We start from the raw sequence: 14807 nt of genomic DNA on the forward strand, positions 1-14807 counted from the left end.
TTCCACACATCAGTTCTGCGTTGCGTGAAGATCCCAGCATGTTCTATATTCTGCGTTTTTCATACAACGCAGGCCTCATAGAAATGAACGGGGCTGCGTGAAAATCGCATGGCATCCGCAAGCAATTGAGGATGCCATGCGATTTTCACGGATGGTTGCTAAGGAAACGAGGGATAACATGGTTATAATGGAAAATAATAGCATTCTTTAATACAGGATGCAAAGTCAAATGTCACTTGAGGGTTGAAAAAATAATAAAAACATAACTCACCTCATCGACTTGATCGCGCAGCCGGGATCCTCTTCTTTGTTCTTCTTGAAGGACCTGCAAAAGGACCTTCGCTGACGTCATCGCGCTCACCCGAAACAATACCGCACTTCCATTTCCATAGAGATGTATTAATGCCGGATCTGGTACCAAGTGTTCCGGAAATTGCCGCATCATCGGATCCGGTTCTCCGGTCTGTGCATGCGCTGGAATATAGGAGGAGCGGGTTTCTCTTTTGATCTTTGAAAACATTTTAAATACCGGATCCGTTATTACGGAAGAGACAGATCCGGAAAAAATAGCTTTCCGTTTTCCAGCAACGGAACTGCCTGCCGAATTCTAACAACGCTAGTGTGAAAGTACCCTTAGGCCTCATGCACACAACCGTTTTTTCGGGTCCGCATCAGAGCCGCAGTTTTTGCGGCTCCGGTGCGGACCCATTCACTTCAATGGTGCCGCAAAAGATGCGGACAGCACTCCGTGTGCTGTCCGCATCCTTTGCTCCGTTCCCCCGCCAAAAAAATATAGCCTGTCCTATTCTTGTCCGTTTTGCAGACAGGAATAGGCATTTCTACAATGGGCCGCCCCCATTCCGTTCTGCAAATTGCGAAAGACACACAGGCGGCTTCTGTTTTTTGCGGATCCCCGGTTTGCGGACCGCAAAAAACGGAACGGTCGTGTGCATGAGGCCTTAGATAAATGAATATGTAAGAAGTCTTGTCTGTTCCTTCTGCTTGAGACATGCGATTGCGATTATACATATATTTCACGTAAATCCTGTGTTCTGACCTAACATAATCACTATTTCTGTATTGCAGGAAATTCTGTTTCATGAATTGTGACAAGCAAATCCAGCGCCGTCACCCTGAGAAGTGAGGTGACTATATTAAGAAAGTAATACAGTTCATTATCTAATATATAAAGCTGAGTGTGTGTATGTACGTCCGCTAAAGGAATCCGCACCGTCGCATTTACAATCACGAAATTTGGCACACAGGTACATCAGGTGTCCGGGAAGGTTTTAGCTCTCTAGGACATACCCAGGGATCTCAAGTCTCCTGGAAGTTCAGGGAGTCTCCCGCTAATAGCGGCTTCCCTGACACCCCCATGTGAGACAATATATCCCAAAGGTTTACTGATAGCAGAGCAGAGAGATAAGAGAAGTGACAGGACACAGAGTTTGGATTACAGGTTGAATTAACCCTTTAGGGTCAAATTGGCTTCTCAAGGAGATATACACTCGCCTAAAGAATTATTAGGAACACCTGTTCTATTTCTCATTAATGCAATTATCTAGTCAACCAATCACATGGCAGTAGCTTCAATGCATTTAGGAGGGTGGTCCTGGTCAAGACAATCTCCTGAACTCCAAACTGAATGTCAGAATGGGAAAGAAAGGTGATTTAAGCAATTTTGAGTGTGGCATGGTTGTTGGTGCCAGACGGGCCGATCTGAGTATTTCACAATCTGCTCAGTTACTGGGATTTTCACGCACGACCATTTCTAGGGTTTACAAAGAATGGTGTGAAAAGGGAAAAACATCCAGTATGCGGCAGTCCTGTGCGCAAAAATGCCTTGTGGATGCTAGAGGTCAGAGGAGAATGGGCCGACTGATTCAAGCTGATAGAAGAGCAACGTTGACTGAAATAACCACTCGTTACAACCGAGGTATGAAGCAAAGCATTTGTGAAGCCACAACACGCACAACCTTGAGGCGGATGGGCTACAACAGCAGAAGACCCCACCGGGTACCACTCATCTCCACTACAAATAGGAAAAAGAGGCTACAATTTGCACGAGCTCACCAAAATTGGACTGTTGAAGACTGGAAAACTGTTTCCTGGTCTGATGAGTCTCGATTTCTGTTGAGACATTCAAATGGTAGAGTCCGAATTTGGCGTAAACAGAATGAGAACATGTATCCATCCTCTGATGGCTACTTCCAGCAGGATAATGCACCATGTCACAAAGCTCGAATCATTTCAAATTGGTTTCTTGAACATGACAATGAGTTCACTGTACTAAAATGGCCCCCACAGTCACCAGATCTCAACCCAATAGAGCATCTTTGGGATGTGGTGGAACGGGAGCTTCGTGCCCTGGATGTGCATCCCTCAAATCTCCATCAACTGCAAGATGCTATCCTATCAATATGGGCCAACATTTCTAAAGAATGCTATCAGCACCTTGTTGAATCAATGCCACGTAGAATTAAGGCAGTTCTGTAGGCAAAAGGGGGTCCAACACCGTATTAGTATGGTGTTCCTAATAATTCTTTAGGTGAGTGTATATGTTAAAGGCATCCCTCCTTCTGTCTCATTCAGTAGCTATATAACTATTGAGAGAGATGTATTTTTTAAAAATACATTTACACATTTAACCCTCCATTTTAATTATATTATTTACCCCAGTGTTAAATCCCCCCCGGATGCTTGTTTTTTTCCTACAGTGGGGTAGATAATTACACACAGGGTTCACTTGCTTCTTATCTGCTCAGCGAATGAACCGAAGATTCGATTCATGAATCGGTTCATTTGAATGAACTGATTCAAATGAACCGATTCATGTGAAAGATCCGAACTTCCCATCTCTAGTTTAGTTTACTCGCAGTAAACCTTTCCGCCAACCTGTAGCAGTGTCCCCTTCTCGGCGCGTGCGCACAGGGCAAGAAGAAGCCGATGCCAGCAGTCCGCAACGGTGCATCAGGCTGAGCCTGTGCGCACGCGCGGGATCTCAAAGCGGGAGGAGGGGGAGGGAGGGAGAGGCGGCGCTGGGCACGAACGGCGATGCGTGCGGCCGGGCACCATGCATCCACAGACCTCCCCTGCTTGGGCACCTTAATTCAATGATTGACAGGTTAGTGAAACCTGTTTTTCCGCAGAATAAAGCCACAAATAGCTTTTATAAGGCCACCTTAGAAATCAGAATGCTACCTGGACATGAGCAGATGTTTAGCTCACAGGGCTTATAGGTGGTGACAGAATCCCTTTATGCATATATATAAATATGATAATTTGGGGCAGGGTAATGAGCCCAGTCCTCCACACCATAGAGCAAAGTGTGCAGATACTGCATAGGTTTGGAAAATGTAATAAAAAGTTTGTGAAAGAAAAAAAAAAAAAAGAAAACCTCCCTGAAATGAGAAGTGCACCTCCCTGAAATGAGTTTTTGCAGGTTGGGATGTCTGCATACCGTTCCTGAGATATTCCCAAAAATACAAATATGGCACATCACATGACCTGCATTAGCCAATAGAAGCCTGCAGGTATTTCTCTTCATACAGTATCCCAACTGCCATACACTCGGTCACATGTCCCTTATCAGCTAATAGAAGCTCGCAGGCCCTTAGTCTACACATACACACAGTTTTACTCCAGGTTTCCATAACAACCCAGCCATTTTTCTTCACTGCTGTAGGTCAGCTTTAAAAGGGTTGTCTCATCATACACAATAGGGGGCATATCGCTAGGATTTCTATGTTTCTATATTGAGAACGGAGCCCTGCAAGGTGTGGCTGGAGGATTTCGGTCCGGCCACCACCAAGCTGGCTCCCCATAGAAGTGAATGGGAGCGTACCGCCCATGTTCGGCCCCCGCTCCCGTTCATTTCTATGGGGCCGACGGAAATAGCCGAGCCAGTGCTCGGCTATTTTCCCCCGGCCCCATTGAAAATGAATGGAGGGCGGCTGCGCAGTGCTCCCTCCTTCTCTTGTGGGGCTCCGTTCTCGATATAGGTGCGGGTCCCAGCGGTGGGACCCGCACCTATAAGACAATTAGGGGCATATCCTAGCGATATGCCCCCATTGTCCATGTTGAGACAACCACTTTAAAGGGGCAGGGAGCTGTGGATGACACTGTTAAGGGAGCGGAGTGCTGTGAAGGGTCACAGTTAGGCTCCATCACATGTCCGTATAATGGGTCCGCATCCGTTCCGCAAATTGCGGAACGGGTGCGGACCCATTCATTCTCTATAGGGACGGAATGGATGCGGAGAGCACACTATGTGCTCTTCGCATCCGCATTTCCGGAGCACTACCCCGATCTTCCTGTCCTATTCTTGTCCGCGATTGCGGACAAGAATAGGCAGTTATATGGGGGTGCCGGCTCGGTGTATTGCGGGTCCGCAATGCACTACGGACATCTGAATGGACACTTAAGGGGGAAGGTAGAGTGGCCATTCAGGCCACCCTCAAAAGATGGACTTAACCCCGCCCCCAGGTCCTGCTAAGCCATGCCCCAATCCAGTAAGTCACACCCCCTCCCACTCCGCAGTCCACGGATATTGAAAAATGAAGGTAAAAATTCTGTCCGCTGCAGGGGTGGGAGGGAGGGTGACTTTCTCCCTGCAGCTCACGCTCAGACAGCACAGTGCTGCTGTCTGAGAGTGAGCTGTTCAAAAGGACATCCCTGTGTCCATCCAGGCCCTGCACCGGACGGAGGACAGGGAGTCTGAAAGCCGGACTGTCCGGCCTAAAACCGGACCTCTGGCTACCCTAGGGGCAGGCTGCTGTGGAGGTCACAGTTAAGGGGACGGTCCGCTATAGGGGTCAGTGTTAAAGGGCAGGGTGCTGTAGAGCTCACTGTTAAGGGGGTGTGGTGTTGTGGAAGTCACATTTTAAGGGAACGGTGCTTTGTGGAGGTAACTGTTAAAGAGGCAGGGGTATTTTGGAAATCGGTGTTAACAAGACGGGGTACTGTGGAGGTCACTAATAAGGGGGCCGCCGTTGTGGAGGTCACTGTTAAAGGGGAGGGCGCTGTGGATGTTACTGTTAAGGGGGAAGGCCGCTGTGGAGATCACTGTTAATGGAGGAGGGGACTGTGGAGGCTACTATTAAAGGGGCAGCGGAGTACTGTGAGATCCCTGTTAAGGGAGCGGGGTACAGTGGTGGTCACTGTTAAGGAAGCGGAGTACTGTGGCAGTCACTGTTAAAGGGGCAGTTGCTGTGGAGGTCTCTGTTAAGGGGGCCGTAAATGGTGGAGGTCAGTTAAGGGGACGGGGTGCTGTGGAACTCACTGTTAAAGGGGCAGGCTGCTGTAAAGGTCAATGTTAAGGGGGTGGGCTGCTATAGAGGTCCCATTTTAAGAAGAAGGGGCACTGTGGGGGGCGGTTAGTGTTAAGGGGTGGGGGTCTTTGGATGGGGTGCTGTAGATTTTACTGTTATAGTGGATACTCTCGATATATTTTGACCACACACACAAACATTAAATGAAATAGATTAAATATACCCGTGTGAAGGCGGGCCCTTCAGCTAGTGTATAATATTATTATAAGGACATAATATACAGGAAATATATAACCAGCTTTGCATACTGCGGCTTTGTGGCGTACTTGGGCAAAGGACGGTTGGGAAGTTGCCTATTGATATATTCTAGCCTGCTTTTGGCGTGAGGCTAATAATCCATCTGTAATAAAAGGAAGTTCTCTCCTAATATGGCCCTCCACTACAGAGATCGATAACAGATGTGGTTTGTTTCCTTGTTCTTCTAAAGAGCCTCTGTCAGCATGATCAACCCTATTTAACCAGGCATATTGCCTGGTAGGGTGGTTAATGCTGATGAAAATGATACCTTATTTATCTTTGAAGGAGATATGAGGAGTTTTTAATTTATGCAAATTAGGCAGTTGGAGCACCAAGGAGCCGGCTGTAGGGCTTTGAGCACCGCTACATTTAGGCCCCTAGTGCTCATTACACTCTCCCTCCCCTTGATTGACAGGGCTAATATGCCTGTCTAATGCTGCCTGCACTGTGACCCACTAATAGTCATTCGTCGTCCATATATTATAAGGAGTCTGTGGTGTCAGTGGGTTTTATATGTGCTATGGCTTATATGTGTGCAATCATTGGTGGCAGCAGAGCCTCTGCAGAGGGGAGCGAGCGATGTGTAGGAACACTTACCTTTCCATCCTGCTGGCAGTTGCAATCCTCTGCTATGTGTGAAGCCGCCGACGGGTCAGTCCACCTGGAAGTGGAGTTGCTGGTTGCTTCACACATAGCAGAGGAGCGCAGCTGCCGGCAGGATGGAAAGGTAAGTATTCTCTCCTTCCCGTACTGCGCTTGCTCCCCACTGCCACCAGCGATTACATACATATAAGCCAGAGCATGTTTTCAGAATAATGCATTCCTAGGGGAACAGCCTGACACCAGTGACTCTATATAACATACACAGTTGGGTCACATTATTATGACCACATCCCACTTTCGATGTCGGCAGCTCATAGCTCATGACAGCCACGTGTGGTGAGCTGGCTTGGTGGGTATATAAGGTGTGCGATAGGCGGTCTGCACACTTATCCCTCGTTGCTGTCATGGGTTAAAGGGGCGATTTATCAGAGTTGCAAAAAGGGATGATTATTGGCTTTCGGGCCAAGGGTGGCAGTATTTCTGAAACTATGGTTTGTGAACTGTTCATGTGCTGCTGTGGTGAAAGTGTATAATAAGAGGACAAATGGCGTCATTGTGAATAAGCAACGTGGAAACTGCAGAGCACCACATGCCACTGATGGGAGAGGTGAATGTCAACTGCAAAGGTGCTCAAGGGCAGACCAACTCACTGCTCATGAACCAGGGGGCTACCAGAAGTGTGCATCACAGACAGCAGTGAGTCATTAAGGTCCTGGAAGGTTGTCACAGGTATCTGGAGGGGGGTGGGATCCACAGAGCGAACACGATGATCCAGGTGGTCCCACATATGCTTAATTGGGTTAAAGTCTGCGGACCAGGGTTGTACTTGGAGGTCTTGGTCATGCTCTTCCAACCAATGTTGGACATTTCTTGCTGGAAGATCCCATCCGCCCTAATTGGCCTGAAAATTGCGCAGTGTAAATAGGGGCTTGAGTGGCGACATTTCCTTCCATCCTGCCTTCTATTCATAAATGATCACTGCAAAGGAAGGAGCTCATTGGTTATTACTGCCTCCTGCCCCCCAGTTATAGGTTATATCTGTGTGACTGGTGCCCTGTAATAACCAGTAAGCACTCATTAGATAACCCTTTAATGACCAGGCTTGAAAACATTTTTGTGATTTAGCGCACGTGGTGGTTTAATGGTTGTAACATTTTCATTTGTTGGACTACCAAAATGATTTTTGCAATTTTATTAGGTGACACATAGGGCTTTTAAATGTTTTATTAGCTATTTTTAGCTATGGTGAAAACCTCAAAAACTTTTTTAAAAGTCATTTAAAAAAACAAAAACAAAACTATAGCTCTTTATTCTTTAAAGGGAACCTGTCACCTCCCAAAACCATCCCAAGCCGCCAGCAGTACCTGCGTGTAGCCCGCAGTGTGTTTCTGATGATGCCTTTCTTCCTGAAGGCAGATGCAGCAAAAGTAGTGAAAACGTTGTTTCATCTCCTGCCGCCCGCTTCTCCACACAGGCTTGAAGTCAAGGGGGCAGCGGCCTCCTTTCTTCACGTCACGGTAGCCACGCCCTCTTCCCTGTGACTGACAGCGGTTTTGCACGAGAGTTCGGCTGCCTTTGCCGAACAGCTGGCTGTCAGTCACAGCGAAGGGGCAGGGAAGGGGGCGTGGCTTGAAGCAAGGAGGCCGCTGCCCCCTTGACTTCAAGCATGACTCGAGAAGCGCGCCGGCAGGGGATAAAACAACGTTTTCTGTACTTTTGCTGCATCTGCCTTCAGGAAGGCATCATCAGAAACACACTGTTGGCTACACGCAGGTACTGCTGGTGGCTTGGGATGGTTTTGGGAGGTGACAGGTTCCCTTTAAATATGCAAAGTGACAGAAAAGTAAATTATTAAAATGAGTTTCTTATTTTGTACTGCCCATTTTGATACATAACATGTATAGGTTAATGTGCCCTAAGGCAATAACGGTGATGGTTTTGGTTAGTGTGGGCAGTTATATGTTTTTTTTTCTTTTATTTAAATTTTATTATGTATTTTACTTTTTTGTTGTTGTTGTTGTTTTCAGCACATAATATGTCCCTCAAGAGATCATTAAAAGATTTCTGGGGGACCCTGACACTTTTTTTTTTGTATTTTACACTTTTTCGAATGTAATTGGGGCATCCAAAGAACCCCCAGTTACAGGGGTTACCAGCCACCTGCCGGAGCTTTGTACACAGGCAGAGCTGATACGGCTTCCTCTATTCTCGGTATGGACCGAAGAAAGGAAGAGGCAGAAGTGGTAATAAACCGCTTCTGTCCTCGGTGTCCCTGGCTGGCACTGACAGCCCGGGATCTGACCTACAGGAGCTTTCATCCTGCTCTTAGGTCAGAAACACAGATGGCACAGGCAATCAGCTCTTTTCCTGTCCAGCGTGAGAGGCCACAAATCGTGGCTATGTGGACCACACATTTCGGAAGCCCTGCCTTAGGCTACTTTCACACTGGCGTTTTGGCTTTCCGTTTGTGAGATCCGTTTTCTATGACACAATCTGGCACAATAGAAAACTGATCCGTCCTCCATTGACTTTCAATGGTGTTCAAGACGGATCCGTCTTGGCTATGTTAAAGATAATACAAACGGATCAGTTCTGAACGGATGCAGACGGTTGTGTTATCTGAACGGATCCGTCTGTGCAGATCCATGGCGGATCCTTTACCAAACGCGAGTGTGAAAGTAGCCTTAGGGTGTGCTCACACGGCTGAAATCAGTAGCGGAAAACAGGTTGTTTTTGGCAGCAGATTTGTAATTTGCTGGTGTTTTTTGAGTTTTTAATTAAGTTTTTTTTTAGTGCTTCCCCACTGACTTCTATGAAGTAACATATCATTGCTCAAGCATTTTTCAAATCAGCTAACAGCAAGGTTGCACCCACCTACCAGACATGAGTGCACTATGATTCCGCATAATCTTACTTACGTATAGTCTTAATTACATTTGTGATTTACAGATACATGAAGGCACATTTTTATACTCATTATGCCCCAGAATTCTTATGGGGAAAATGCATGTCAGGAGAGGTGACAGATGCTCCTTATTTGTCATATTTGTGTCTGTCACACGGGTAGGATTTTGGTAGGTGTTTGCTTGCTATGAACCTGTGAACAGAATGAAACCGCTAAAAACTTTGCACTTGTTTCTTCTTAGTAATGGAGCTTCCATGTTTGCCCCTGAAAAGTATGCTGAACCACCAAAGCTCTACGTAGACCTCTTCCTCCTAAAATTCTACCTGCAGTCAGTGGAAAACGGCCAAACCCAATCCAAGAGACAGGTAATGTGAATAGTGCCCATAGTTCACCCTAGTATGTGTTTTGCCCAGTGCCACACACAGAAATGTAACTAGTAACTATGGGGCCCTATACCATCAGCTGGGATGAGGCTCATTTAGGTATGGCTGCTGCAGACATCATTTACGTTGTTCTGGCAGTCTGAGACTAGAAAGACCATCAAACCTTTGTTTAGTCCTTCGTGTAAACACCGGATCCACTCCCTATATCTCCTGGACCCTGTGAACATGACATACCGTCCATATCCAGCATTCGTCTTGATGAAGTAAAAACAACACTTTATTCCGTCAATCCATGGAAGACGCTTACGCATTTCAAATCTCAGACAGTGTCTTCTGTGGATGTTTCGTATTGATTTTTAACTTGATGGAACAAAGCGCTGTTTTTACTTATTCAAGGTGAGTTTTGGAAATTGAGTTTTATTTACAAGGATACATAGTTCCACTAATAGCATTCAATTTAGTTTCCTCCCTGCATCGCCGGCTATCATGAATGGATTCCTATTTTAACAGGGTCTTCCGACGCTGTGCTCCCGCAAACAGTCCGTAAGACACATAGTGAGGACTCCTCTTGAAGTGCTTTGCTTTATGTGCATGCGTTCAGGAGTCCTCTGTATGCATTTCACAGATGGTCCTTTACACAATACACTATTTACTGTGGTTTGGGGGGTGTTTTGGGGCAGACAGATTCCCTTTAAAAATGTAGTTTGAGATTAATAAAGAAAATTTCCAGTGTCGTGGGAAAAGTTGTGAGTAATGGAATAAGCATACATTAAAACCTAAAAAAAAATAAACCATATACATTGTTTTATTTGTTTTATTCAGGAATTCCTCATTTCTACACAGAAAACCAGCCAGAGATCTCACTGGTACAAAGATCAAATCATGAAAACATTATATCCAATTATGCTGTGGAAAAGAAGGACCCACTCATTGAAAGTATGTATCTGTTTACAGATTGGTTTCTGAAATAAAAGGGGGTCCTGTGACTTTTGACTCACCCTGTATAGAGGAAGGAGATGCAGCATATCCTCAGTGCCTTAAAATCTTTCATCACTAAATATAATTGTAGGACACACAGACAGAACAGAAGGGGAACTTGGGAAATAGATAAATACATTTAAAAAAAATTTTTTTTTAGATGCATTAAAACAATAGAACATTGCATTGATTGCTAAGATGTACTTATTTCAAAATGTGAAATATCAGTAAAAAGTTTCTTACAATGATTCAGATCATAGAATTGTTTAGTATTATATATAGTCCTCAACATTGAAATTGCAACACCAAGGACAAGCTGTGAGGTTATGCAAATCGAGGCAGTAGCAATTCTGCACATGATGATCACATTTTCAAGCACCTAGCTCCAATCTGTGGCATGTGGGAGAGGCACAAAAGCCAGATTGAAAGTGAAGTTTTTTAGCCACATGAAAACTCTAAAAATCAAATCATGTCGTGTACGATGATTGTGTGATGCCCCTTGTTGATGCCGACGTGCCAGTTGTCACCACTTGTCACAAACTGAGAGGGACAGAATCCTTGAACTTAGAGACATTGGTTTATCACTCCAGGAGATTGCTACGTGCCTAGGCCAAGATGTCAGCACTGTTCAACATTGTGTTTCCCGGTGGCTGGGATAACAATAACAAAGTGGAATGACAGCAAGGAGTGCACAGAGGTGAACCTCTGCACGTACGGATCGTCTGATTAGAAGAAGGACACGTACTGATCCATTCTGTACTGAAAGTGAAATTGCACGTCACATCCCAAGCCTAGGGTGGCAAACAGGTCTATACAAGAAGGTGTTTTGTATGACACTGGGGCTACAAGCCAGATGTCTAGCTATAGGTGCTCCATTGACTTTATAAAGAGCATATGGGACAACATTGGTTGACAATTGCAAAGAGAGCTTCCACAGCGGATCTTGATAATTTTCGTGCCCAGATGCATTCCGCTGGGCAAAAAATTCCTCAGACAACCCTTAAAGGGGTTCTGCAGTTTGTTTAAACTGATGATCTATCCTCTGGATAGATCATCAGCATCTGACTGGCGGGGGTCTGACACCTGGGACCCCCACCCATCAGCTGTTTTAGAAGGCAGTGGCGCTCCAGCAGCACCGCAGCCTTCTCACTGTTTACTGCTGGCCCAGTGACGTCACGACTAGTATCAACTAGCATGGGCGCGGCTAAGCTCCATTCAAGTGAAGCGGTAAACAGTGAGAAGGCCGCGGCGCTGCTGGAGCACCGCTGCCTTCTCAAACAGCTGATCGGTGGGGGTCTTGGGTGTCGGACCCCCGCCGGTCAGATGTTGATGATCTATCCAGAGGATAGATCATCAGTTTAAACAAACTGCAGAACCCCTTTAATAATCTCATTGATAGCATGCCAAAGTGTGTAGATGCGTGTATTTTTGCACGTGGAGCTCATACTCAATACTGAATAAATTGAGATGTTTTGAATATTTTATTTCCATTTTTGTATCATTTGCATTTCATTAACATGCCTACCGATCTTGTGATATCCATGATTCCACGACTTTTCCGTCTTGGTATGGCAATTTCAACGTTGAGCGGTGTAGAAAAGACCTAATACCACCCTTTACCCTGAATTTGTTAATACAGATATGCAAAGTAACAATCCACCCACAACTGTTGCATTTCTAACTGTGATCACATGGATGGTGATGGGATTCATCTGAGTACTCATGTCAAAATCTTTGGAATGCTGCATGTACAATAAACCAAAAATTAAATAAGAAATGATTAACTTATTAACCAATATGTGATAACTAAGCAATTACTTGTGTTTTTACTTAGCAGATTGGATCCTTGACCAGCAAGCCCCTACACCGGCTGCAAGTAGATTACAGAGTGATGATTATCCATTACACTGGGACAACATGTGCATATTGAGCCGTAACCAGGGGCCACACAAGTATGCTATCTCTGAGCAAACACAAGATGTAGACTTAATGCACACTGGACCTGCAGACTTCCCATCAAAGAGACACCACAAACAGCGAGTAGTAAATGTTCTGTCAGATGAGAAGGAAAGTCCTCCCTCTCAACTTCCGATTCCAGAATTTACCTTTAATGACATTATTGCAAAATCAGGTACAGGATATCTGCAGACAGGAAATGTGAGTGATTTGTTAAGGAAGCAAACAGTCTCCAAATTGCACTACAGGATCATGGAAGACAACATTGCAAGGTCACAGCAGAAAACACAAGAAAAGGTTCACAGCATGGTATTGTCATCTCATAACCTACCTGAGATAGCCAAACGAATCCCACCACGGCTGCAGCTTGCTCTTGGTAATACATTATGGGCATTGCATATTGTATAGTGGAAAAATGTTATTGGAATTTGTTTGATTTGAGAATGCCAACTTACCGTATAGCGAAAAATTCTGAAAACTGACCATGTGACTACCATTATTAGACAGCATACACTGGAGGATGCTTACAAGTGATGCCTGAGAAAAATCCAACGGGCCACAAATTATACTGTCAATTTTTGCTGGTAATATTAAAGAGTACTAGAGACATTACCAGCTATATTTTATCAGCCAGGCACTTGAGCCTGGGAAGCGCAGTAGCTCAGTGGTTAGTATTAATGCTTTGCAGCACTAGGGTCCTGGGTTTAAATATTACCAAGGCCAAAATCTGCATGGAAATATGTACGTTTTTCCCATGTTTTTGAGGGTTTTCTCCAGCAACTCTGGTTTCCTCCCACTTTCCAAAAACATTACATCTATCTACAGCAGGCATGCTCAACCTGAGGCCCTCCAGCTGTTGTAAAACTACAACTCCCAGCAGGCCCGAACAGCCTACAGCAGGCATGCTGAACCTGCGGCCCTCCAGCTGTTGCAAAACTACAACTCCCACAATGCCCTGCTGTAGGCTGATAGCTGTAGGCCAGGCATGCTCAACCTGCGGCCCTCCAGCTGTTGCAAAACTACAACTCCCAGCATGCCCGAACAGCCTACAGCTATCAGCCTACAGCAGAGCATTGTGGGAGTTGTAGTTTTACAACAGCTGGAGGGCCGCAGGTTGAGCATGCCTGCAGTGTAGGCTGTTCAGGCATGCTGGGAGTTATAGTTTTGCAACAGCTGGAGGGCCGCAGGTTGAGCATGCCTGATCTACAGAATAGGTGATAAATGTGGGATCACTGGGGCCTCGCTGATCACAAGAATGAAATTTGCGAGCCTTTCGTTACTCGCTAAGTAAATTCTAGTGATTGTAGGGGTGTAAACATTTGGGCCTCCAGCAATCAGTAATTAATCACCCATCCTGCCGATTAACAATTCAATTTATTTTAAGGGTTTGTCTCATAAAGAAGCTCTGTCCATATGTCCTACTCCTTCGGCCCATACACCCTATACTCTCAGTCAGAATGGGAAGCTGCTGTGTAAGAGCAGTTTTTTACTTTAGCATTTCCTCTGCTTTCTGGCCACAGGAAGATGAATATGTAGCAATGTCCATGTCAACATCTAGTGCCAGAAAGAGAGGAAAGCGCCCTTTGAACAGTTTGTATGGATTTTTCTGTCACTATAACCAATTGTCTGGTGTGTTTTGTTCTAGATGAATATTTTATAGTTATTGTAGATTTTTGAAGCTTACGTTGTAGTTTCATTTTTCACTACAATGGCGTAAACCACGGGCAGCATGAAATTTCAACAGGCTCCCTGGTTGCACAGTTAAGTTCAGCCGTCCTCAGTTCAGTTGCTTGCACACCGCTACGGTTTAATCGGAAACGCTGCCATGTTTCAGACAAAACATAGTTTTAAAATGAGCAGGGAATGCGTAGGAGAGTCGCCACCGGCTTCTCACCGCCTAGCACTGCTTGATTGACAGGCCTCTCTCTGTTTGTATTTAGTCCTGCCAGTCAAGCCGAGGTGGGCAGGAGAAGCCAGTGGTGAGTCTTCCATGGCTCTTCTATCCATTCCTGGCTCATTTTTAAGCTACATTTTCTGCAAACATAGCTGACAGGTTCCCTAATATAGTCATACTAAGGGCTCATGCACACAAACGTATTTTCTTTCCGTGTCCATTCCGTTGTTTTTTTTTGCGGACCGTATGCGGAACCATTCATTTCAATGGGTCTGCAAAAAAAAACGGAAGTTACCAGGTGTGCATTCCGTTTCCGTATGTCCTATTATTGTCTGCATTAGGCCTCTTTCACGCGAACGTAAGGGCTCCGTGCCCGTGCTGCGGGCCGCATACGGTGGTTCCGCAATTCACGGGTCACCAGCCGTGTGCATTCCTCATCACGGATGCGGACCCATTCACTTCAGTGGGTCCGCACTACGGAGTGCTTCTGTGGTGTTCTGTTCCGTGCTTCCGTTCCGCAA

General features: G+C 45.5%; 1 protein-coding gene across 2 annotated transcripts in view; it reads left to right on the forward strand.

Moving 5' to 3' along the window:
• The first annotated feature begins 1083 nt into the window (after positions 1-1083).
• LRRC63 (leucine rich repeat containing 63) overlaps positions 1084-14807 on the forward strand; it is a 42393-nt gene continuing 28669 nt past the window's right edge. The window contains exons 1-4 of one of the 2 annotated variants that reach the window (XM_040422013.1): positions 1084-1162; positions 9317-9440; positions 10281-10394; positions 12271-12768. In XM_040422013.1, coding sequence (XP_040277947.1) covers positions 12354-12768 — 415 coding nt within the window. In that variant the 5' untranslated portion in view covers positions 1084-1162; positions 9317-9440; positions 10281-10394; positions 12271-12353. The remainder of the gene's footprint in view (positions 1163-9316; positions 9441-10280; positions 10395-12270; positions 12769-14807) is intronic. The other variant, XM_040422014.1, reaches the window with a different exon arrangement.

This window comes from Bufo bufo, chromosome 3 (genome assembly GCF_905171765.1).
Source record: "Bufo bufo chromosome 3, aBufBuf1.1, whole genome shotgun sequence".
NCBI lineage: Eukaryota > Metazoa > Chordata > Amphibia > Anura > Bufonidae > Bufo > Bufo bufo.